Consider the following 23,708-nt stretch of genomic DNA (forward strand, 5'->3'; position numbering starts at 1 on the left):
TCCATCCTTGGGCAACATCAACTGCAAAGCATGAACCTAACACCCCTACCCTTAAGGGTTAAACATGTATATACACACACATATAGACGCAGACACATAAACGTGTTGTATACATGTGTTTTATATTTCAGAGCCCCCGCTGGGACAAGCTGTGCCTCACAGCGTAGCGGTGGGACTCAATTCAGGCTCAGCCCTGCAGGACTCGTCCCTGCACCTTCAGCTGCCGAAAGAAGCCGCGACACTGGTTGCACAACTCCACCAAGAGACTTGCCAAAAGCTGTCGAACGCTGCAAGATTTACGATAAACTTGCCGTGACCGGCAGCAAGAGGAATCCAAGAGGCAGGGAAGCTCTGGGACGATTGCATGTCACGTATTGATGTCTGCGCGCACGCAGAAGTACACCTGTGTGGCTCGCTTTCCCCAGGAGTCACGTTTTCAGGCTCTTTTATTTCCCTACAAAGGCTCATGAAACCAAGGAGCTGGCTTCTCCCCTGCAACAATAACAGGTTGATCTTGCTGGTTTTCCCCATGAGGTTGGGAAAGTGGCCTGAAAGGGGAAAGGTGCCACCTTCACCGCCCTCCAGATGGGAACTGTGACGCAGGTGCCCACAAAATACCCACACGCTGCCGCTACTCCGTCTTCTTCACCCAGTGCTATCACTGCTGCACGAGCCCAGGAGCTGGAAAAACACCACACAGTAGATATGTTACTGCCCAGGAGTCAAGTCCTGCTGCACGAGCCAGGGATAAAGAGCAGACAACCTGCAAACCAGCTATTTTTTTGCAACTTGCTGAAGGTTGCTGGTCACTCGAGCCTCACTTAAGACCCAGCAAAGCCACAGGTTTCCCCAAACTCCCTCCCTACGCAGAGAAAAGCATCTTTGGGCCAACGGGTGCAGAAAAAAAAAAAAAAAAAAAAAAAGAGGAACACCCAAAAACATGAAAGCCAACATTTCCCTGCAAAGCATCCCAGCGAGGCTGCGGGGAAGCAGTGCTTGTAATTTCGGCTGCCGTGCGTCCTCAGCCTATTTACAACCGCATCCATTGAATTAATAATGATCAGCTGGGACTGGCGGAGCTGCTACGAAGCCGCTCGCGCTGCTCCTGAAATATTTATTGATTTTAAAGAACAACAGCCCAGCGCCCCACGCAGCTCCGGTTGTTCTCAGTAGGGTTGGATTAGGACAAGTCTATTTGCTAAAGCGAGAGATCAGGGCTCTGAGGCTGTCCCCAGACAGCCCGAACGTACCACGGAAAAGCAGCTGGCTCTGAATGAGAGCTCTGAAGTGGTCTCAGCCTGCTCCCTCTCCCTGCTTTAAGCCTGGCTGAGGAGGCGGTGGGTGTTTTACCCCAATATGAGAGCAGCCCGAGGGCAGAGTCCCTGAAGAACCTCCCCAGGTCCCCGTGCATCTCCTGGCTTTGGTCCCGCAGCGATATGAAGGGGAGCCGCGGCTATTTGTGTTGACAAAGTCGCCCTCACCTTCGATTGCTGGTGGGCAGCCTGGAAAGCAAAAGCCCACCAGGTCCCTCGGCACATCCGAGCTGAACATTAACCCCAGATCCCCAGGTTAATGGGATGCCCTCCTTCATGCCCCTTGCCCAGCAGGAAGGGGGCTGCAGCAGGCTGGGGCTAAAGCTTCAACGGGAAAATTGCCAAAAAAATAAAAAATAAAGAAGTGGGAAAAGAAACAGGTTCAGCAATAAGGAACAGGCCCAGTGCAAAAGCCTGCCTTTCCCCCAGTTTAATTAGTGCTTCATCGACACAAAGGCAGAGCCAGCCTTCCCCCGGAGCCTAAAAATGTATTTTTAGGTGCGAAGGCTCCAAAAATAGAAGCAGCCCTGCAGGAAGCCAAGAAAAGGCTGCGAGGAGCCCACGCGCGGGTTGTGCTGCAGGCGCACGAGCCAAGAGCAAACCTGGGAGCATCCGAGCACGGGGGAGACCAAAGCACACGGCCTCTGAGCAGGGGCCAGGGGAGCATCCCAAACCCAGCTATGCTTGAAAATAAATAAAAATAAAAATATTTTTAAAGGCCTTTTTTCCAGCTCCACGTGACACCATGCCTGATGGTGTTTCTCCCAGCCATGAGATGGGCAAAAAGTCCCAAGCTCTTATAAATCGTGGCTGGAGGTATTTCGGAAGGGAGGTATTTTGTTCTCTTTCCTAGAAATAATAACAGGGGGAAAAGTCAGTGGGGAAAAAGGAAAAAAAAAAAAAAAAAAAAAAAAACAATAACTTTTTTTTTTCCTCCTCTTCCAACTGAAATGCAGGAATCCGATTTTTTGAAGGGCAGGGGCAGTTTCATTTTTTTTTGGCAGAGTCATTTTTCATTTACTATTGTTTTCAATTGACTTTAAAAAAAAATTAAAAAAAAGCCTCATCCTGGTGTAAAACACACAGAGGCAAGTTCCTCGGTGCTGGCTTTGGCTCTTGCTTCTTCCATTTAAAAAAACTGTTGTTTCAGGGAAAATGAGGCTGCTTCAGGGCTGGTTTCTCTCCCAGCTGCTCGGACCAGAGGTGCCCCTGACATCTGGTGGCTGCTGTCCCCGGCCACCAGCCGTGGACACACTTCTGAAGGTTCCTCGGAGACCCCTTCCCCCAGGAGCTCCCTTCCTCGCTGCGTGGTGTCGAACCGAGCAAAGCTGAGCAGACCAAAGGGGCCAGGCGATGAAGGGAAGATCCCACATGGAAATTGCTGTCCTCACCTGCCGTGGAGGTGGTCTTTGCATCCCGGTTAAGTTTAACCGGGATCTTTAAGCGGGCAGAAAGGGCCCTTCTCACCTTTTGGTGCTCCCTTAGCAGCTCTCCCTGCTCACAGCTTCAACCACCACCTGCAAACAAAGCCCTGGGACAACCCCAGCACCCAATGCAAAGAGGAGCAGCCTTAGAAGGGCCCTAAGAGCCTCAACGACCAGCAAACGATTCAAGGAAATTCACAGCTGGCTGCAAGAGGCACCAGGAGGGCTGCAGAAAAGGACCAAGGCCATGCTCCGAGCAAGGGGGGCACGGGGGACCCTGGTGGCACCAGCACCCCCATGGCACCAGCAGCCCTGGGGAGAGACGACAGCAGCACCACTGCAAAACTGCTTTTACAGCAAAATTATTTGGGCTTGAATTAAAGTTGCATGAGATTTCTTTTTTTAATCGCGATGACAAAACGCTGAGTGAGTCACGGCCCGAGAGAAGCCAGCAGCGGCTACGAGACGAAGGGGGGCTGCTCGCTGCTGGGCGAGGGCAGCTCGGGGAGGAAGAGGAGGCAGCACAGCTCCAGAGCAGGCAGGGGAAGGCTCGGAGCCGCTTTTCTCATTTCCATTTGGAGAAGCAGAGCGAGGGATGGCAGAGGGAGGGATGCCGCTCGCTGCGAATCCAGCTCGAAGCCGGGCAGCGCTCAGCGCCGCACGTGGCTGGCAGCGTGAGGCTTCTCCGGGAGCGAATGGCCCCGGCGCCGCAATTATTAAAAAAAAAAAAAAAAAAAAAAATCTATTGCCTGCATCTGAACACCCAACGCTTGGCCTTTTTCCAACAAAAGCATCTCCGCATCCATTAGCTATTGTCTCCCTCTAGCGCGGGCGCGGACCAGCGGCTCCGCTCGGGGCCAGGGGTGCTCGGCCCCGGGGGCACCAGCAGCCAAACCCTGCGGAGAGGTGGGGGCTTGCAGCAGGCTGGGAACACGTGCCAAGCATCAGCTCCCCCTTCATCCCCCAACTTTTCAGTCTTTATGTTGTTGTAGCAGATGCCCAGAGCAGGAGGGCTTTCTTAGTGACCAAATGAGCAAGCTACAGACTTCCAAATTTGAGAGACGACTGCCAGCAGCTGCGTTTTATCAGGGGTTGGAGAGGACACCCAGATAAAGCAGCATCTCCTGCCTCTCCCGGGGAGCTATCCTAGCTTCACCCTCCAGAGAGGGGAATAGGGTTTGCTCAGCAGGGCTTTCAGCTGCCTTTAACATCTCCGTACATCTCCTAAAGCAAAACAGAAAACCTGCACTGAAATCTGAAAAAAAAGTCTCACGTACTCTCCTGGGAGGATTTTTGCCAAGAGAGAGCTGAGTGATGCTGCAGTTGTCTCTCCTTTTAAATTAAGCTCTGCAGCTTAACGCAACAGAACTGAAGACCTGGAAACACCACCAGGTTTCCATTTCCACCAGGGCATCACCTTCGCTCCTTCAAATGCTGCACCCAGATGCCCTCCAGGCACCACCGTCACTTCCAGGAACATTTCTTCCTTAGCTGAGGCACCTTAAGATCTGCAGAACAATCTCTTTGAGAAAGAGGAGCCCTCACTTCACCTGGAGACCTGTTTTCAGTGGGACGTTGCTCCAGCCGAGCTGTGGGGGAGGGAGGAGGACCGGGCTCCTCAACCCGCTCTGAATTCGTGGCTCAGCACCTGGGAGGAGCACGCTGTCTCCGGATAGATGCAGGCAAATCAACCCCGCTCCCTTTGCTATCTGTGCAACCTGTTTGTCACTTACCATCAGTTCTTCCACATCCAACAGGCTCTTGCAAAGCAACTGCCCCGACCTGAAGGCAGGAAGACCACGATGGAGGGAGTTCACTGGTGCCCATCCACACGCTCTCCAACCAGCAGTGCATGCAACACGACACGCAGGAAAGGCCATCAACACCCCTGGCCCAGTTACCCACAGCTGCTGGGAGAACTGGTATCTGCTAAACCCAAGGACAGTGGGAAACAGCTCCTCGTGAAGTCTCCCTGCTGCCCACTGCCCTTCTCCACAAGGAGAGGAGCAAAGAAAGCCAAGACCCAGACCAGCCAGAGGAGAGCATCTAACCCAGGTTTCCATCCCAATGCATGCTAGAAAGCAAACAGGACAGCCAGGAGGATAACCAAGGCCACAAATCAATTGCTCCATGATGGAGAGGCCCCAAGTTCCTTATTGCCCTGGAAGGATTTGTGCCACAGCCCCCAGGCCAGCGCTGCCCTGTGAATCACGGAGTAGGTGCATTTCCCAGCTCCTCGGTGCTGCAGCAATGCAGGTCTGCTGTCCTGCACCACCACCCCAGCCAGCATCTGCCTCCTTGCGACTTGCTTTACCAGGTGAAACTGCTTTAAAAAGGAGGAACTTTCTAGCTGGGGTGGTCGTGGCGGTTCTGGCTGGGCAGGAAACAAAGCGCCCAGCTCAGAATAACCTCACTGACTCTTCTGTCTGGGCAAGGGGGCTGCGCGCCAAAAGAACAAAATATTAACAACAACAAAAAAAAGCAAGAGCATGAAAAGCTCAGGGTGAGCAGTTTGAACCATTTTACCTCTGCAATTAATTCACTATGGCCCCCAACTGTTTTGTTGCCTTCCCTCAGACAATCCCATCCTCGAGCGTTATCCAAAACCCAGCACGACCATCTCGTTTTGCTCCTTTAAGAACCTCACGCAGAACCGAAGGCTTCCTCCAAGCTCAGTGAAAAGAAGAGAAACGCCTCGAATAATAGCATCCCTTTATTTGCTGACACCATTACAAAAACTGATTACATTAGCAACCAAAAAAAAAAAAAAGAGGAGTGTTTACTTGAGGTTGAAGTCAGAGGCAACTAATCCCAAAAAATGTACTTAAGTAAAACAGTGTACAACATCAGTATTAAAATGTTATAGCCCATTGGTGACTTTACCGCGTTGGAGTCTTCTGAACAAGTTTTACTGAGCAAAATAAGATAAAAGATTACGTGTTTACTGTCTCTCCAGGAATGTAACGGTCAAATTATCCAAACAGGTTTTATTTTATTATAAAACTAAACTCTGGAGGTGTCTACAGAGTTGGGTTTTTCTTTAAATCAGTAGTCTAACAAGGATTAGAAAAGACAAAACTCTGTTCAGTGTTTCTGACGAAGTAGAAAGGGTGAAAACATAAATAAGGCTTTAATTTGGCAAAATATAATACAATGCCTTCTGCTATCCTCAAATTAGCGATTCCCCCGTGACTTCATTCTGCAAAAAGGAAGAACAGAACACCCCGTGAGCCCAGCACTTTCCGGAGGGAGCATTCAAGCAAATCCACACCCAGCCCGCAGCTCCCGCCCGCACCTTCGTTAGCGTTGGTCAGCGATGAAACCCCCAGGGGAGGCCCCGCTGATGGGAGGCTGAACAAAGGCAGCCCCACAGAAGCCAGGATGGAGGCAGCACCTACCTCCCACCACCCCGAGGCAGCCCTACAGGACCGGCCTCACCCACCGTGAGCACCCTGGAACTGGCTGCCCGTGCTGTATTACAAAGGCAGGAGCAGAAAAAAAAAAGTCTTTAAGTTAGGAAAAAAAGCAAGCCACGATCCTAAGTAGTTTAAGAGGGAGTTCTGACATGTCTTGCACGCTCCCTGCCAAGACTTTGCTGCTTCCCATATTGAGTAGTTCACAGCCCGCCTTCAGAGCGGCTTCCAGCTCATCTCGCAGGGCTCGCTCACGGATTCCTGACAAAGTTCAGCATCCCAGGTTTATCCAACCCTGAGCTAACTTGGGGTCCTTTCCGAAGTTTACCAACATGATGTAAAGTCAACCACAACGGCCCAGGTTTCAAAGCTGGCTGTAAATTCAAATAAAAGCCTTGTTCGTGTGCCTGTAATTGGATCAGGAGCTCGTGCCAGGCTGCTGCTTTAGATGTTCATTATCGCCGTGACCACAGCAAGCCACTGCTGCTAACTGAGCGGAGCCCAGTGGGGTTACTTTATATCCTCCCTCCCAAAGCGATCGGAGCATGGAAGCACTGACACTTTGCTCGTGTAACTGGGAAGAGGGAAACAAGGCACAGGCATTTTTTGTTGGGGACAAAGCTTTGGGAAGCCTGCTGCATGGGGTGGTGAGCAGGGGAAAGGGAGGGATAAAGAGTTACACATCCAGAAAGGGACGCATGGGGTGAGATTAGTCCCAGCTAAATGAAGTCTGGATCCAGGGAAGGATAAATCTGGTGTGTGCTAGCAGCTCTGGATGCAGTGCACGTAGGCAGTTTCAGGTTTTAACGCCTGGCTCGTTAAACCTGGACAAAGCCGTCCCGGACCAGCCGTACCTACCTACTAGCTGGTAGTGTTCCCGTCCCTTTGACAGCATTTGGCTTACTGACACGAGCAGCTTCTTGAGATGACCTACATCCTGGTTAAGATTCACCGCCACATTTAGTCTTTTATCAGTCAATTCCTGGAAGAAGAAAAAAAAAAAATCATTAAAAACTCATTTACAATCTAATTACCAAGAAAGTCTAGAATTAGCTCCTCCATATAAAATTACGACTCCTTGCACAGATGGGAGCAATTCTTGTAAGTCAGAGGGTTACGGCCACGTTTAAAGAGAACGTTGTTCAAAGGCAAGAAGCCATTTCCCGTTCCAAGGAATCACCTGCACGCGCTGCACACCGGTAAGAGCATTGCTGATCCCCAGCTCCAGCCCTCCCTAGGACTGCACTGACTCACAGCCTCCAGGGATCGTGCTCCTACCCACAGCTCGTCCAGCCTCAGCGTCGTGCCAAGCGACCACCACGCGTCCCCACAAGCCTTGCTCCAAACCCAAGCTGAGGAGAGCGCGTGGGTTATTGGGCAGGCGGCTGAGCACGGTGGAAAACCCCGCGGGGAGGATGGTTTGAGCCCACAGATGTACCAACAGGGCTGTGGGACCACCAAAGGTTGGGTCTGGATGGGGAGAGTAGGCAGGCAGCTCAGGGGAGAGGTGGACGGTGTTTTTTTCAGCTGGCTGGCACATGGCGCACACGTCTATCACTGGCTGAAGTCAGCAGGAGACACGGCTGGCCGGCGTCCCTGCATTTTGGTTTTATTTTTCTTTTGTCCCGCGCCCTTTTCAAGGAGCTGGAAGCCCAACGAGCCACTGCAGCCTTTCACATTTGTAGGTCTACTGCCCTCTGTGGGATCATGTCCTCGGCGGGACGTAATAACGGAGCACGAGGCAGCTCTGGCTGCGAATCCTGACTAATCCACCTGAAGGAGGTGGCTGGAGAGCCGCACCTTCCCCTGCCCACACTGCGGCACAGCGCTCCTGTTCAGGCTCAGCACCTCGGACACAGGCTCTGCCCCCTGGCCTCCCACGGGTTCCAGCTCTGCTCCAAGCCCCCAGCAGATCCCTGCTTGCCAGGGGCACCCAGGCAAGGATAAGGGCCTGGCAGTGCAGTCTGGGCACCAGTCAGCATGGAGACACGACAAAAGGGCTAGCAGGCTGGTTTCCTGAAATGAAAACACCAAGCTTGCTTTTTCCCCTTCTCACAAGGGGCTACAACTCTAAACGGACTCTTCCCTTCTTGCCTGCCCGTCTCCCCAGAGCTGGTCTTGCTGCGCTAAAGCTGATCTAATCCCTGCTTTATTACCCTCATTGATTACCTCCTCCAGAACCACACAAAGAGCTCCAGGTTCGAAGCACGGCGTTACCGCTCCCAGGGCGGCCGTGCAGGAGAGCTTCCCTTCGCAATCCGCCAGCCACAAACCAGCAGCCCTGCCTCGGCGCCAGCCACGCAGAAGCGCCCAGCCCTCGGTGTGAGCGCAGGCATTTTCGCGAGCGCTCAGCGCCAGCAGAGAGGCAGCCTGCCAGAACGAGACCGATGCAGAACGCGGCTGCAAATCTCTCCCTGGGGTCTGGGGGAAATTAAAAGGAGTTCTGGGAGCTCACTTCCCCGGCTCCCACTTTTGCAGAGCTGCTGCAAGGCGCAGGGCAGTAAATCAAGCCCAAGCACCTGCCCCATTACGGAGACTACTGCGGGCTCAGGCAGCAGAACAAAGCGACGTATCGCAAAGCTCTCACTCGCACGCGACTGGTAAACATTTTTCTGCTCTAAAAATCGTTGGGAATCCGTATCAGAGTAGATTCACCCATTTCACCCTTATTAAGGTAGGAAGTCAGGGCTGTCGAGGCTGAGAATTCACTTCACAGTCTCCTACAGGTTGATGAAAGCGGAGAGGCAAACGCAATTAGCATCGCAGCAAATGAATCGTGGCACTGACCGATGGTGCTGGGTATGGGAGTGTGCGCGCATTAGCGCAGGAACCTTTCCGTTCACCCTCAGCCTTCCCCTCCTCTCCTTGCTCCTTCCTCCTCCTCCCCTGTTTTGTGGCTCCGCTAATATCGGTCGGTGTTTACTGGTGAGTTACAGGCACATCCCCAGCCCTCCTGGGACCCAAACCTGACCAACGATCGATGGATTTGGGCCAAACGCGCACGCGGCAGCTTCTGTCAGCCCAGGGCTGCGAGGCTGCCTTACGGGGCCGGTGCTGAAGCAACATTTGCCCTCTCTGGTTAAGCTGCTTGATGTTTACACACACTCCCCCCCAAATCCCCTGGATAAGCAGAGGTCTGGAAGATCTCCTGGGGTCTGGAAGATCTCCCGGGGTTCTCTCCAATTCCCACGTCCCTCCTGCCAGGCGTCGAGCTGACAGATTCAACCCGCCGTGCTTTCCACGTACAGCATCTCCCGTTTCCGAGGACGGGGTGTTTCACACAGATTTGGGGAAGAAAGCACGTTCGATGGCATATAATCCTCCAAATAAGTTTCCTGCCGAAGAAAGCTGCTGAATAGAAACGACTTCCTTAAAGCACACTAAAAGGCAGCCTTTAGTCATCATCCAGTCCCACAAGCGACAAGGAAGCTGATTAGAAAACCCAAACGCTCTGTTTTTAAATAGAAAGAAAAGGAATCTGAAGAAAACACCGAATGTCTGAGGGTTTACGCAAGCATCAGTTCTGGATTTTGTGGGCTGGGTCTAGTCCCCAGAAGGAACTAATGTGCTCGTTTGCGAGCATGTGTTTTCAGGTCCTTCAGGAAAAAAAAGGCACTGTTGCTAGGTGGAAGTGGCTGGAAGACTTTCTTTTTTAATCGGTGAGCTATTTTAAGCTAGGTTTTTAGGCTTCCGGGGAGACAGCTTTTTTTTTTAAAAAAAAAAAAGCAGCAAAAAAGGTTTAGAGAAGGAGAGAATGTTCTAATTCCTGCCTCTGCTGACGGCTACCTGTTTAGACAATTAACATTTCTACTAATGAAGGCTTAATTACAGGTTTATTAGGACTGTTTTTTCCACATTTGCCAGAATAAAGCAACAGAGATTCTGGGGGAAGCCTGGATAGGGCTCCCACGCTGCTATAGGGGAGCAAGCCATGAACCAGGGGGGTTGTGCAAGGCTAAAGGGATTAAAACCAGACCCAACGAGCTCCGGCCACAGCAGGGCACATCTAACAGCACCTAGCTGAGGGCCTGCCAGCACCTCCAGCCGTGAAATGCCGTGGCTGGTGGCTGTACCACCACACTCCTGGTGGTTTATTTCCAGCTGTGTCAGTTGTTGGGGGACAGCCCAGTGATGTCTGAGGAGCTTTGAGCTGTGCTCGCTGCTTTTTTTTTTTTATGGTGGGTGTGCATCTGAAGAGCTCCCTGAAGAGGGGGAATGGGCAGGGCAAGGGATTTCCTTGATGGTTGGCTTGTATTAGTAGCCCTGCCCCAAACCTTGCACCTGCCTTTTTAGCAACTTGGTCAATCCGTAGCATCAGTCCCAAAGGCAGGCCAGCAGGAAGGCAGAGCAGTGGACAAGCAGTTTGTCACCGACGTGAGGAGGGCTTTTCCTCTCCATCCTGCTGCAGGCAGACCCGGAGCACCCAGCTGGCACCGTCTGGCCTTCTGCTGGCCACAAAGACCTAGCCTCCCTTCCAGGAAACCAGCTCACAGGGCTGGGACATGAGTGGTTTTGCAAGCCCAGCTGCATCTCTGGCTCTGATGTGGTCAGCCCACAACACAGAGGTCGATCAGCATCCATGACTGATCACTCTGGGAAAGACATTTCATTTCTGCTAACGACTACAAAGGCAAAGGCTTTTCTACAGTACTCCTTAGAGGACTCCTGGCTTCCTCTTCCAGCTGATGAAACTACTTATTTTTCAGTGGCTAAAGCAGTCGATATAAATTATTTGTCCTACCAGCAAGCACTCGTCTCCCCCTCAAACGACAGCGTTTCCTTCCACTCGATCCATCAGAAGGAAACGGGTAATGAGTTCCATTGACACCACTTAGCTGTGCAAAATGTGCTGGAAGACATCTGCTTTAGCCTTCCCAGCTGCCTTCTGCAAAGCTGTTCTGAAGCTGACGTGAAAGCTCTTGCTTCCAGAGACGGGGAAGCCCTGCTAGAAAGCCAGGATTCTGCTGCTTGTACAGGCGGCATCTTTTTAGGGCCAGCACTCTGGGAGTTTGTTGCTTACTGACACTCAGATTAGTGAGATTTTGCTGCAGGACCACAGCAAGGTCAGCACAAATTCCCAGGAGTCAGGACCTGCTGAGTTGCATTTGGTCACCTACCTGTGGCTAACGGCAGGCTCCTGTCCACAGCTGCAGAACACCAGAAGGGTCAACGTTCTGGCAAGAGACATTCCCATGGCACTCTAGAGTGCCGCTTTTTTTGGCATTTCACGTGCCAACCCAGCAGTTAAAATTGTAAGCTTAGTTAGGAACCAGCAGGTTTATTTTTAGCCTCCTTTCTTGAAAGGAAGGAGTTTGGGTACCTTCCCTGAGCTCTTCCCAGTTTTGCCCAAACCAAACCAACAACCCTTGGCAGTGCAGATCTCATGTCCAGAACCTCTCCCCCTTCTCCTTGCAAATTTGAGCCAACGGAAGGAAGTCACAATCCAGATGACAGCAAAACTCCCAACGCTTTGAAAGAGGTCAGCATCCCTGGGATACAGCTCCAGGATGCTACCCCAACAAGCTTCAGGACAGGAAACCTCATCAAGCCTCAATGTTCAGCAGCACCTGTTGCTTCTAAGCAAGACGTAACTTCCCGAAGTTCACCCTTAGCATGAGACATGTGCTACCCCTGAGTACGGTCTCAAGAGAAACACTCACCGAGTCTGTGCGAACGTCGCTGTTTTCAATAACATTGGCATCCCCAACCACTTTGCCAATTTCTCTCTCAAGAGATGCCAAGGACTCCTGGGCCTGAAGGGTAGGAGGAAAAAAAAAAAAGAACAAGGGAGACAACAATTAGCAAAGGCTGAGAAGTGAACCCCCATCTCTCTAGGAGCAGTACGGGAGACAGGAAATCATTGTTCAGTAGGAAATGTGTTTTATGCCAAACTTGCTCAGGGGACCAACACATTTGCCAAGATTGACATGTCTCCTTACAATCAGTATGCTGAGTGTCAGCCTGCCTGCATTTTAAAGCAATTCTGTGGGGAAGCTCTAATAGTCTCGTGTCAAGTTATTAGGTAAAAAAAAAAAAATTGCACAGATTTTTTCACGTGAGAGCAGCAGCAGCACAGGCAGGTCTCTAAAAGCCGGATTGCAGATCTTCGTTTATACAGAGCACACCCTGAACCAGGGACGTGAGCACTGCTCACTTCATACATCAACACCCAGCATAACTGTCCTGAGCAAAGTGTTTTTGAACACTATCACAGCAGACTCCTTTGTCTTCACTTCCTGGAGAGCTTGTGATCATCTGTCCCTGTTCTATTAGACAGCCTGCCTCACACCCCAGCAACAGCTCTCCCCTCCAGTCCTGCAAGGACCCAGCTCCCTTTCCTTGTTGTGCAGCTCCTCTGCCCTCCCCTTTTTCTGTCCCCTTCCCTTGCTGAGCTAACACAGCTGAATTTCTCATCCAGCTGTTGTTTTTGACGAACACAAACTACCCTTGTGGAATCATGCCTCAAAGCACTGTGTGAAAGGTCCCCCCCTAACTTGACAGTTTGACCAGAGCAAACCTTGTTTTGCCTTCTTCCTTTGCTTCCCACCACAAGCCAAGTTCTCTGCTCTTTCCAGGCCCTTATTCTCACCTTTAAGGATAAACTCACCTCCATCCTCTGCTTCTCACCCTCTTCTCATCTCCAAATACTGGGAGATGGCACAGAGGTGTTTAATGTCCACTAACCTTTCTCCAAGCTGCCCCGTGACAACAGCCCAGCTTTCACGAGCAGACACATTGCCAGGGCACCAAGAACACCACTAATCCTGCAAACCACCCCACTGGCCCACTGATTCCTTCCCAGTTTCATGTTGTACTTGTGGCTGAGAAAGCAGCCTCGCTGAAGGAACAAGGTGTTGTAGAGGCTGGAGCCAGACCTCAGCCCCTCTGCAGACCATTCTTGTCCCCATGTATCAATTCTCCTATGAGAGGCTCATTTCTGGGGTGACAGCACTGAAACCTCACATGCTTAAAGATTTCCCACTCCAACCCATTTTGCAAGGGCAGCCGATGAGGAAAAGCAGAGGTATCCCCACATGCTTGTCCCACAAAGCTTCCTTAGAGCTAACATTAAAGATCTGCCATCTCCTGGGCTACAGCCAGTTGGTAACCATGTGCAAACGGGCAGGTGGTTTGTTAGCCCACTTGTAACCACTGCCATTCCAGTCGGGATTTAAAAGCTCCAGGCTCTGATGTGGGTGGAAGGCTGTGGGATGGGATATTTATTAGGCTGGGTTTCTTTAAAGAATTGCCAGCCCCAAATCACCACTTGTTCCTGCTGGCATAAAATTGTCACGGACTAGAGGCGTTTTCAAGAAGGGTAGTGAAACTAAGCTGTCTGTTACATTTTTATCATTTCAAACGATACACAAAAGGTCTCGTACCCACAGCCTCAGCTACCTGGGGAACCAATGAGTGCAGTGAAACACCCCACCAGGCAGCTCAAGCCACCAGAACCACCACGTTTTCCAGCATTTTAAAAACTAGAGATCCTGATGACTTGAGTAACACTTAAGATCTGCATCTCTTAAGGGTCTCTGCTTACCTTTGGCAAGTCACCAGCCACCTTCTGCCTCTCGTTTTGATCAACTTTAAGTTTTGATAGTGTTTCACTTAACTGTGTTTTGAGCTGCAAAATAGGAACAAAGAAAATCGGTTTTACACACGTGCAGATTTAATTTGGTTTTCCCCTGGATTAACCCAGTGCACACGGACTGCAAAGGGAGCGAGATTACTAAAAATTATCGCACACACTGGATTAGTCAACATATACGATGAGGTTTACAAGGACAGTCAAGGAAGAGAGATTCCATCTGTAAAGACAAATGTAGAGAATGGAAACTACAGAAGAAAAGACATGGTTGGAATCAGCTTGATTACAACTGGTCTCAACTTTGAGGCTGTATTGCCAGTAAAACTATCAGCAATACTGAGTGAACATAAGCCTCTCCAAGCACTCCTATCACAAATCAATCAAGACTTCAACTTAATTCTTGGTAAATATGCCAAAACGTAGACTGTCATCTCCCTAATTCAAGCTAAACAGTCACCTTACTGCCAAATAAATTAAAGACAACAACAACAACCACCCCCCTGCTTGTCATCTTAATAAAGCACCACTTGTTACCACTCCGTTGACTTAACCAGTCTGCTGGTGTCACATCAAGGAATGAGTCACTGACAGGGGGTATATTAAGTTGCCGACTGCGTTTAGATTCAGCCCAAGAAGTGAAACTATTTCAGTCAAGTGGGACGAATACTTTCTACTGGCTGCCCTTAAAATACAGCTTTCCAAAGAAGGGATATAAACATTTTTTTTTTTTTAAAGAATATTTCGATTGCTCTTCAACACAGCACACAGAATGAGCCACAGCACTTAAGGCGTGAGCCTCAAATAGGAACACTAACAAGAAGCTTGAGTGCCAATTCTGTTGGATTTATGACTCTGAAGTGCACTGTGCTAATGTTCACTATTCCTGCCGTCAATCTTCTTGGGAGCCAGCAGGGGATTAAAGAAGTGAACAATAGGCTACTCAGAGTACCAAATTCTCACTAGTTCCCAACCTGTGCATTACATTTGTCTCATGCACAGAAGGTTTCCCCTTCTGGAGCACCTGTACTAACGGGTGCTGTTTTTCTACATTTGGAGAAGCACCGTTGAGCTCTTCTGCAGCACGTTTCCCTCTCCTTGCTCACTTCATAAATTAGATGGGATTTCAAAATATATTTCCCAAATTTCTCTTTCTCAGCCTCCTGCTTTCTGAAAAAAAAACAACTCATACACTGGACAGCATTCCTGAGCCATTTGCACAGAGGTACTCGTTTGCCACCTCCTCACTCTCCAGCCAGCACAGCAGCAGCAGATTGCAGAGTCAAGCTGCCCTAGCAGGGAGCTCAGCTTTTTAAGCTTTTGTTGTTACAGGCATAATAGATTGTTGCCTCTTATATTCGAGAGGTTGGCGTTTACTGATTAACTTTAAGATATGCATTCAATTCCCATTTCCCTTGCTTTCAAAACGAGAGGCTTTGGTTGCTGAGGCAGGATGCTAATCAGTGCTGTACTAGACTTGCCAAGCATACGATTAAACTTAAGTAGATTGTGTTCGGTTTGTTTTGTTGTTTGTGTTTTTATATATACATATATCAACTATTTTAACCCAGTTACATTAGGGTGAGATCAGCAGCTCAGCTCGCGGTGACAGGTTATCCCATCAACTACCCTAAAACCCAAAGACATGGTGACAAACAACCTTCCCTGATTCCAGCTCAAAAGCACAATGAAAGCACTGTTTAAGCACAAGCAGAGGAAGGACCTGACTGCTGCAGCCTTGAAAAAAAGCCACTGAAGCAAATGAGAAGTGAAAAGACTCAAATTGGAAAACCATGCATTTGGGGGCTTATAGGTCTGGCCTCAGTTAATCCAACTGCTTCTTGAGAAAACCTGGAGCTGGATATTGGCTGGATAGCATTTCTAGCCAAGTGGCATACACCACGTAAGCACGCAAGCCAGAACTGCTATTCAGCCACAGCAGAATGCCAGCTGCCGAATGGCTGGGTACTCTGAATTAATTTAACATTGTTTTGGACCAATTTCTGCGTGTACAGAGAAGGATGGAAAAGCCTCCGCACAGTCAGAGCACGGTTATCACAGTTGCATCCTCAAAAGCTTTGGAAAGAACAACCAGAGAATAATCCTCAAATTCAACTGGTGAGAGCGCAACTTTTGCTGCTCCGAGGGCATTGTATTTGCAGTTCCTTACGCCTACACTGTTGATTCTCAAGAAGTTTCAGGTATTAAAGTCCTAAAGACTTTGGAAAAAGTCTTAAGAACCAGCCATGCTATTGTTAGGAGCAGAGAAAGAGACAAATTGTAAAAGTCAGACTACATAAATGATTGCAATGGACAAAAATATCAAGCTGAAGAGGTTAGCAGAACAGACAGGATTTGGAATAAAGTCTCCGCTTCGTAAGTATGCTGGGAGTCTAGTTTTTGCCCAGCGGAGAACAAGCTTCTTACCAAATTTAACTCTTCATTCTGTCTTACTGCTTCAGAATATGAATCATCAAGTTTTTTCTGCAACTCAGTCAACAGATCTTTGAGCTGAAATGAAGTTTAGAGTTTTAGGATTTGTCTCCTTAGGATGCCCACTTTTCTTCTGCTCAGTTATTAGTGTGTTGCTCTACCCTAAGGTCACAAGCACATAAACCCCTCAGCCGCAGGGGCTAAGCGTTAGATTAGTTTGCCAGCCAACTGGTAACCAAACGAAAGAAAAAGGACAGTTTGGTCAATTATGTTTACCTCTCTGACTTCTGAAACATAAGTAGATCGCTCTATTTCTGCCTTTTCTAGTTCACTTTCCAAATGTTCTCTCTCTTTTTTAAGCTAGAAACAGAAAAACAGAGTTAAAACAGACGTTTTCAATGTCTTCCTTGCAGTAGCATTTTCTTTATTATTTGCTATAAATTTCTATCAAGTACTAAATGACATTTAGAGAACTTTTCAAACCCAGTGACTGCACAACACAGATTTAAACTGTTAGACTTCAAAAAGATACAAGTAAAAAGAATCATAAAAAACGAAGCAAGCCCCAAATTTGATATATCTGCTTGTTGGTAAACTGCTTGGCCTCCTCCCAAAGAAAGGGCCCCACTTTCCAGAAACTCAGCAATCCAATGGATGAGTACTGAAGAAAAAACAGGATGATTTCCAGTACTCTGCATCTATGCCTCTTAAAAAGAGTGGCCAAAAGGTTCAGCTTGAACTACAACATAGGCTGCACTACTTGCAGGAGAGAAGGCCCAGGAAGTACACATTCACAGCATAAGATTGAATCATGTTTTCAATAACAAAAAGCTTCAAAGAGAAAAACACCTGCACGTACAGTTTCGACTTCTTTGATTTCTTCTCTTAGCCTCTCTACCTCGTGCTCCAAAGAAATGACCGAAGTGCGCATCTGCAGTTTTCAAGAAAGATAAAGACATCATTTAGCTGGTATAAAACAAACTCTCCATATACACACAGGCTTGCTTCTAGGATTCAAAAATATGAGGGATGATGAAAATCAGTGACTGAATAAAATAAGATGCTCGCTCAAATAATTTAACGTACCCAGTCTCCGTTATAATGCTCTTCCTACTTTGTCCCAACACGAGAAGGTCTCTGACATATACTTAGAGCCTAGGTGCCCAAAAGATTTGGAATATAAGGACTAAAAGCCAGCTGTCCTTTAGTCATGGTAGGAAATATATTTCCTAGCCACTTAACAGGGAAGGCAATCTCCATTCATGAACTATACGTAGCTAGACCCAGCATATTTCGCCTTATTACGGACTGCGCAAGTACAGCAGATGGTAGCACATCTATAGTTCACGAGCTGACAAAGACCCTCAAACAAGAAGTTTATAAATCATCTGTATGTTCGCCTCAGGCTCATACTCCAGCCATCAAATTTGCTAAGCAGAAGTACTTCAGAAACAATTTTTTTCAAAAACAGTTTGACCTACTTTAACTCCAGATGAGGAAAGAAACAAAGAAGTCTTTTTTCTTGTTACTTGTGCTAGCAACAGAGCCCTCCTAAAGAGGAAAGCTTTGGAAGCAACTTGAAGTGTAATTAGTTGACCATTATGGATTAAGTGCTATTTTAACAGCTTCAAAAAAAATGGTTATATGATACTTAAACCTTAGTACAAGGAATCTCTATCTATTCACAAATGGACTTGGAAAAAACAGATGCCTAACAGAAATACAGTTTGAGCTGCCAGGATGGTTATATTCCAGGGTACGTTAATGGGCACTCTTAGCATGAAACAAAGTATTGCAGCAGAAAAATTCTTCTGCTATAAGGAGGAATAGTTCCTATTATATTGGTTGTAGACTTCACCTTTTTCATCCGCTGGTCATGCACACATCAAACCAGGCAGCCAGCACTGTTCTACACCAGCCTTTGTGGCTCTCTAACACCTTCTGCTACTTCAAGCAGAAGCTGCCTGGCTACTGAAAGAAGCAGATCTTCAGAAATACCTGTTTAAGTTCCTTCTGTGATTCTTCAACTTTTATCTTCCATTTGCTTTCTTCCTCTTCCACACTCCTCTGTAGCCTTTGTAAAATCCCCTCCTAAAAAGAGTGTGGTTTGAAAGCTCACAGCAGAATAAAGGCAGCTTACAACATCACAAGGCACAGGTGACCAGGCGTCCTGCTTACCGTCTCTGCCAGAACTGATTTGTATTTCTCACACTCCAGCTGCAACAGTATGTGCATCTCCTCAGCCTCCTTCAACTTCTGCTCCATAGCCTGCGGAAGCAGAAAGGGGACCAGGAGAGTTTCAGATTTAAGTCTTATTAGTTATCTTATTTCAAATACCAAGCTGATGGCATTCCCATTGGCAGGTCTTTCTTTCCAGCCTGTACAAGGATGCCAAAAGCAAGTGCAACGTTCACCGCAAGTCACTGCAGTAACTCCACATTGCCTAAAAACAACCCAGTTACTTGAAAAAGGGAACAGGCATTTTGAATGTGATTCATGTTTTCACAACTCCACAAGTTCCTTTTCAAAAATGCAAATGCATTTCCGATATGCATTATGCGAGTAGCTGTAAAACAATTATCTAATCGCCTGTTCACCAATTTGAACTTCACAATCCTGAGCACCGTTTGTGAGACCTGTACCACAAACAAGCGATGCCATGCACGAGGAAGTTGTCCACTGACTGTGCTTACCTTGACATCTTCAGATCCCGAAGCCCCTCTCAAATACTCTTTAGCCATCTTTTCGAATCCACATATCCATTCACTGTGACTCTGTGGGGAAACGCGTTCAGTTAGAGCTACAAGTAACCTCAATCAATTTCTCTCGAGGACATTTGTCTCCCAGCTGCAGGCTTACGGAGCAGCGTTTCAGTCCCCCAGTTCCCATGAGCTAAGCAGCAGCCTGACAGCAGTCGTTCAGCTATTCCTGTACACAGCAGACAGTAAAATGGGCAGCAATCCAGGAGCACGGAGTTACGAGACAGACACACAGTTCACAGGGGCTTGGAAGCACTAAAATCCAGCTGGGTCACTGAGGTCTCCCTGCAATTGTCAGGGCTCTCCGATAAGTATTTCGGCACTCAAGGAAACTTTTTCCAAAAATCTCTGAACCGTTAAAACAGACGCTTGCCACGTAATTCTGGAAACCTCACTACAGAGACTGCTTTATAGCCTTACAAAAAAAGTCATTCTAAAGGACTTCCTAGTTCATCACAAGACTAACTTTAGGCCGTTTCAGAATACTTTTTAAAATGAATATTTAAAACCTCTGGACATTACAAATCACACAGACCCCCGTTTTCTAGCCCTGCTTTCACACAGTCTAACCCACACAAACCCACTGCACTTTCTTTGCAAACAACCGAAAGCCACTGAGAGTGTAAAATCGGAAGTCAGTGGCTTTCAAAAGGAACTCTGGAAACAAAACAAAGCCTTTTGAATTGTATCAGCTGGCAGCAAGGCAGCACAGCCCCTCAGAACAGAGGGGCCAGCAAAGATCTGCCCGGCAGGCGAGGAAGGCTGATACCCACCCCACCAGACAGCGAACAAACGTGCAGCAGACTTTATCTGCCCTGAAAATTTATTTTTTCAGTTAGAAAATGTATTGTCTCAGCTAGAGACACGGTAACACAGGCAGGTGAAACAGAGGTTAGGGAGGTTAAAGAAAAAACTAACACTTTTCTCAAAATAGTTAAGTTCTGCCTCTCTTCTGCTGGCAATTATGGGTATCACCAGCAGAAAGCATTCACCTCCCCCTGGAAAATCCTTGGGGAGAAGCAGACCACAGGGACGCGGTGCAGGCTGCCAGCACAGTGGGACCCCAGCTCCCCAGCTGTATGGGATAGAGACACTTCTCTTACCACGTTAGAAGGAAGCGAGACGTTAGGGAACAGCTTCTGGAGTAGTTCTCTGGTCTCCACTTCGGCAGCTTCCAGATGCTGCTGCCTCTCCTAAAGCAAGAAAACAGCTCACATGAAACTGGGCAACACGCTCCACAGACAAGGCAACAGCCTCTTCTACACCTACAGTAAACTTGTTTAACCCAGAAAGGCGGTTTGAACTGAGAAAGGCTCTCTAGGCTTTAAAATTGCCAGTAAATTGCTTCCAAAATTGACAGCAAATTGCTTCAGAATTTGGCCTTCGCATTTGCTCACGCTTTTAAGCTTTTTTTCATTAAGATCTCCTCCAATCTAGCCTGCTCGTGGAGCACTTACACCATCGTTCACTTGTTCACAGCACAACACAAACTACGCGGTGCTGAGTGACTGTATCCACAGATCACACCAACACTTCCTCTTCCGTCAAGCAACCTCAAGAACAAGTTGGGTCAATCAGTATTTAAAAAAAGCCCACACTTTTAGAAACTATTTTAGGAGGAAAAGTCACCATAAGTTAACATCATCACATAAAAAATGGAGAACTATTAAGTCATAAGTAAACTTTGTGTCAATGCACATTTGAACCAGGCCAAGAAAGCAAGACCATCTTCTAAACGTTACTTCTAAGTGCTTAACATGGAGACCCTTACACCCTCCTCCTCCAAGTTGGATGACATGGGAAATAATTATTAGAGCTGTGTGAAAATCTTCCGCTTTTCTTTGTCATTGCTCTGCAAATGAGCACACACAGAGCCAAGGGGCACCACATATCCCTTGTTCCTTTGCAATTTATCTAGCATTAAGAGCAGACCAGCCACAGGACACTTGCTTGCTGTGCTTGTGGCAGGAGGGTTTATTTAGGCATACCCCACTGCTCAGCCAGGCTCCTGCATGAGTTTAAGTGCAGAAAACCCAACCCCTGCACAAAGGCAGCTTTCGGCAAGCATCCATTGCTAGTATTTGATTTTCTCTTCCTTTGACATCAGTGTTACTGCTCTGAGTTCCTCTGCTGCAAGAGATCGGTGGCGTTAGTAGGTTGGGACCCAGAGACAAAAACGGACAGGAGACACATTAGGTTGTGAAGCTGTGCGAGGTGCGTTAGTTTTCAGCAATTCAGAAGCCACCAGCAAGTGGCAAATGGCTGCTTAATGAAGTCTTCAGACTGCAAGAGAAAGCGGGCAAGCGTTAGCACACAGCAAAAGCAGGTACACAAACTCCCTGAGCACAGGGCTGAGCAAAGAGCACAGACGTCTCCCAAACACAGACGCGTAGCCCCAAACTAGAGCTCGTCTGCTCCTGGCTACCTGACTCGTGCTTTTAAAATTATTTTGATGCACGGTGAATTCTTCACGGTGACAATTAGCACAAAGTCAGGCTCATAACAAATGCAAGCTCCTTCCAGAGCAATCCATGCCCCGTGTCATTTCAAGCATTGGGTTTGACGGGCCCTGTCAAGCTTCAAATAGTTTCAAGGAGGAAATTCACAACTGTGGTGACATAGTTTTCCTGAGGAGTTCCCAGGTTTTTAAATAATAATCTAGTTCTAATTCTACACGGGGCCAATAAATTTATTCAAGCACAGCGAAAGCCCAACAGATGAAAGCAGGTTGCTCACCAGCGGTTTTCATTCTAGAACTCCTCACAAAGCGATTCACGACAGCTCTAACAATTATGCAAACAAATCAAAAGTCAGCATGCCCACAAGTTAAGGATAAAAAATAAAAAATAAAAGGAACCTGAAGACGACAGGGAGAAGCAGAGGTGAGAGTATATGAATGATCACTCAGAACAGACTATTTAAATTGCAGTAAAAGTTAAAATGCCTCCATTCCACTTAAAAAAAAAAACAGCTGCAGATCTGCTTCTAGCTTAACGCATCGTTTCTAGCAGTTAACATTACAACCTTGGCAGTCTTGTTCACTTTGTCCTGCAGCAATTTTTCAGTTGATGCCAATGCCTCCATTGCTTTCCAGTTTTTCTCCCGAAGGTCCTAATCATTTTTAGAAAGAATGATTTCAGTTCAGCCAATATTGAAACCGTTTCCACTTGTACTTCAGAGATATATTTTGCATCACACTCCACCATTTGCATTTAAATGCTGGTTACTGCGGGATGATTTTGCTGGGTAGGATGACATACACTAGCAAAAAACAAGTGTCATGTTCAACGAGTTCAAATGAAAAAGTGCCAATTTCTCCCCGACCTGCCCCCACATCCAAAATTGGTCCCAGTGCTACTGGGATGCAGAGCTACCGTGCTAGTGACCCCACACTTTGACTGCACTTGTAAGAAGAGAGAGGGAAGCTTCCAAAAGTAGTGAGAAACACAGACACCAAACCACAGATTACACAACAGAGTGTTAGGCATGTCGCATTGCAGAACCCAGCGTGAACCCGAATACACATGGAGGTGTACACATTTACGCCCCTGGATGGTGCAGCCGGATCTAACGGCATAGATCCTTAAGGCCTGAGCACGAACCTACTAAGCCAGGGCTGACTGCAGGAACACAAAGCTCAGGGCCCCCTGCTCGCAGCACCTACCCACACAGCTGTGCCCAGAGAACACCCTGGGTCGCTCACCAGTGCCCTCCTGGAAGGCTTTGGGCTTTTTCACCAGCAGTGAGCAGGCTGCAGACCAGCAGGGAAGCAAGGCAGCGCCGTGCTGCGTCTTTCTTGGCAAGGTCATCAAACGTGTACTCCACAAGGCGTCGTGGTTATAGGGCTGAGAGCTCTCACAAAAAGTAAATGCCTTACAGCTCTTCTCTAGGAAGGACGGGGGGCCTTGTGGGGAGGGGATTACAGTGCTTGGGACTTTTAATTTTTTTTTCTCCTCTTCCTCCAGCCCCTCAGAGCAACCTGCCTCAGCAAAGGACTGTTTCTGAGAGGCATCCAAATCCTAGCACATACCACACTGCCTTTACTGATCCATTTCCTTGTTTTGCCTGCCTGTCCTAAGAGCTGTTTCACAGGCTAAAAAAACAGAATTGGATAAAACTGCAATGTGGGAAGCTGGGAGCTATAAACACGGTGTGCCTTTGTCAGTAACTAGGTTGGTGCTTGCACCACAAAGGGCACTGCGACCTTGCAGCTCCTCTGGACAGGAGCCCGTAGGAAGCACACAAGCTCTACCTTCCCAGCTCACCTCTTTTCTAAGACCCAGACACCTTCCCCCTACTTTCTTTCAGCTCTTAAGCAATGCAACTTGCTCAAAAGCAACACACAGTCCCAGTGTTTTGTGTATGTTCCTTATATTGTCTCACTTTTAAGCAATAAGGCACATTGCGTGCTACTCAGCGGGTTTTATAGGCTATCAAGGAGAGAGATAAGTGAGCTAAACCCCTTTATTTTAACAACCTTCTCCCACCAAATTTAAAGATGCCATTCTCTTGCCCTCCACAGGTAGTGTATTACATGGAGGTACTTCAGAGATCTGTAGTGGAAGATACCATCTCCACTTCCACCCACCAACAACCCATATTGCACCATCGGTGGCTGCTGCAAAGGAAGGCCGACTGTCCTTTGCCTCCCACAGAAGAGCAGGATTAGCCGCTCCCAGAAGTGGGAAGAGGCAGATCTGAGAGCCCTGAAGGTAACGAATGCCTCCTCCCTCGTACCCACACGACAAATACAACTCGGGCAGAGCGCAGCCCTTTCA

General features: G+C 48.1%; 1 protein-coding gene across 10 annotated transcripts in view; it reads right to left on the reverse strand.

Annotated features, from left to right (window-relative positions):
• Positions 1 to 5,435: 5,435 nt before the first annotated feature.
• The window catches only part of KTN1 (kinectin 1), a 73,812-nt gene continuing 55,539 nt past the window's right edge, over positions 5,436 to 23,708 (reverse strand). For 6 of the 10 annotated variants that reach the window (XM_035327326.1, XM_035327322.1, XM_035327319.1 and 3 more), the window contains 12 exons: positions 21,955 to 22,041; positions 20,034 to 20,123; positions 18,865 to 18,945; positions 18,350 to 18,439; positions 18,170 to 18,262; positions 17,031 to 17,102; positions 16,448 to 16,531; positions 16,166 to 16,249; positions 13,694 to 13,777; positions 11,811 to 11,903; positions 7,009 to 7,132; positions 5,436 to 5,936 (listed from right to left, as the gene is read on the reverse strand). In XM_035327326.1, coding sequence (XP_035183217.1) covers positions 5,932 to 5,936; positions 7,009 to 7,132; positions 11,811 to 11,903; positions 13,694 to 13,777; positions 16,166 to 16,249; positions 16,448 to 16,531; positions 17,031 to 17,102; positions 18,170 to 18,262; positions 18,350 to 18,439; positions 18,865 to 18,945; positions 20,034 to 20,123; positions 21,955 to 22,041 — 987 coding nt within the window. In that variant the 3' untranslated portion in view covers positions 5,436 to 5,931. The remainder of the gene's footprint in view (positions 5,937 to 7,008; positions 7,133 to 11,810; positions 11,904 to 13,693; positions 13,778 to 16,165; positions 16,250 to 16,447; positions 16,532 to 17,030; positions 17,103 to 18,169; positions 18,263 to 18,349; positions 18,440 to 18,864; positions 18,946 to 20,033; positions 20,124 to 21,954; positions 22,042 to 23,708) is intronic. The other 4 variants (XM_035327330.1, XM_035327324.1, XM_035327325.1 and 1 more) reach the window with 3 other exon arrangements.

This window comes from Oxyura jamaicensis, chromosome 5 (genome assembly GCF_011077185.1).
Source record: "Oxyura jamaicensis isolate SHBP4307 breed ruddy duck chromosome 5, BPBGC_Ojam_1.0, whole genome shotgun sequence".
Classification (NCBI taxonomy): Eukaryota; Metazoa; Chordata; class Aves; order Anseriformes; family Anatidae; genus Oxyura; species Oxyura jamaicensis.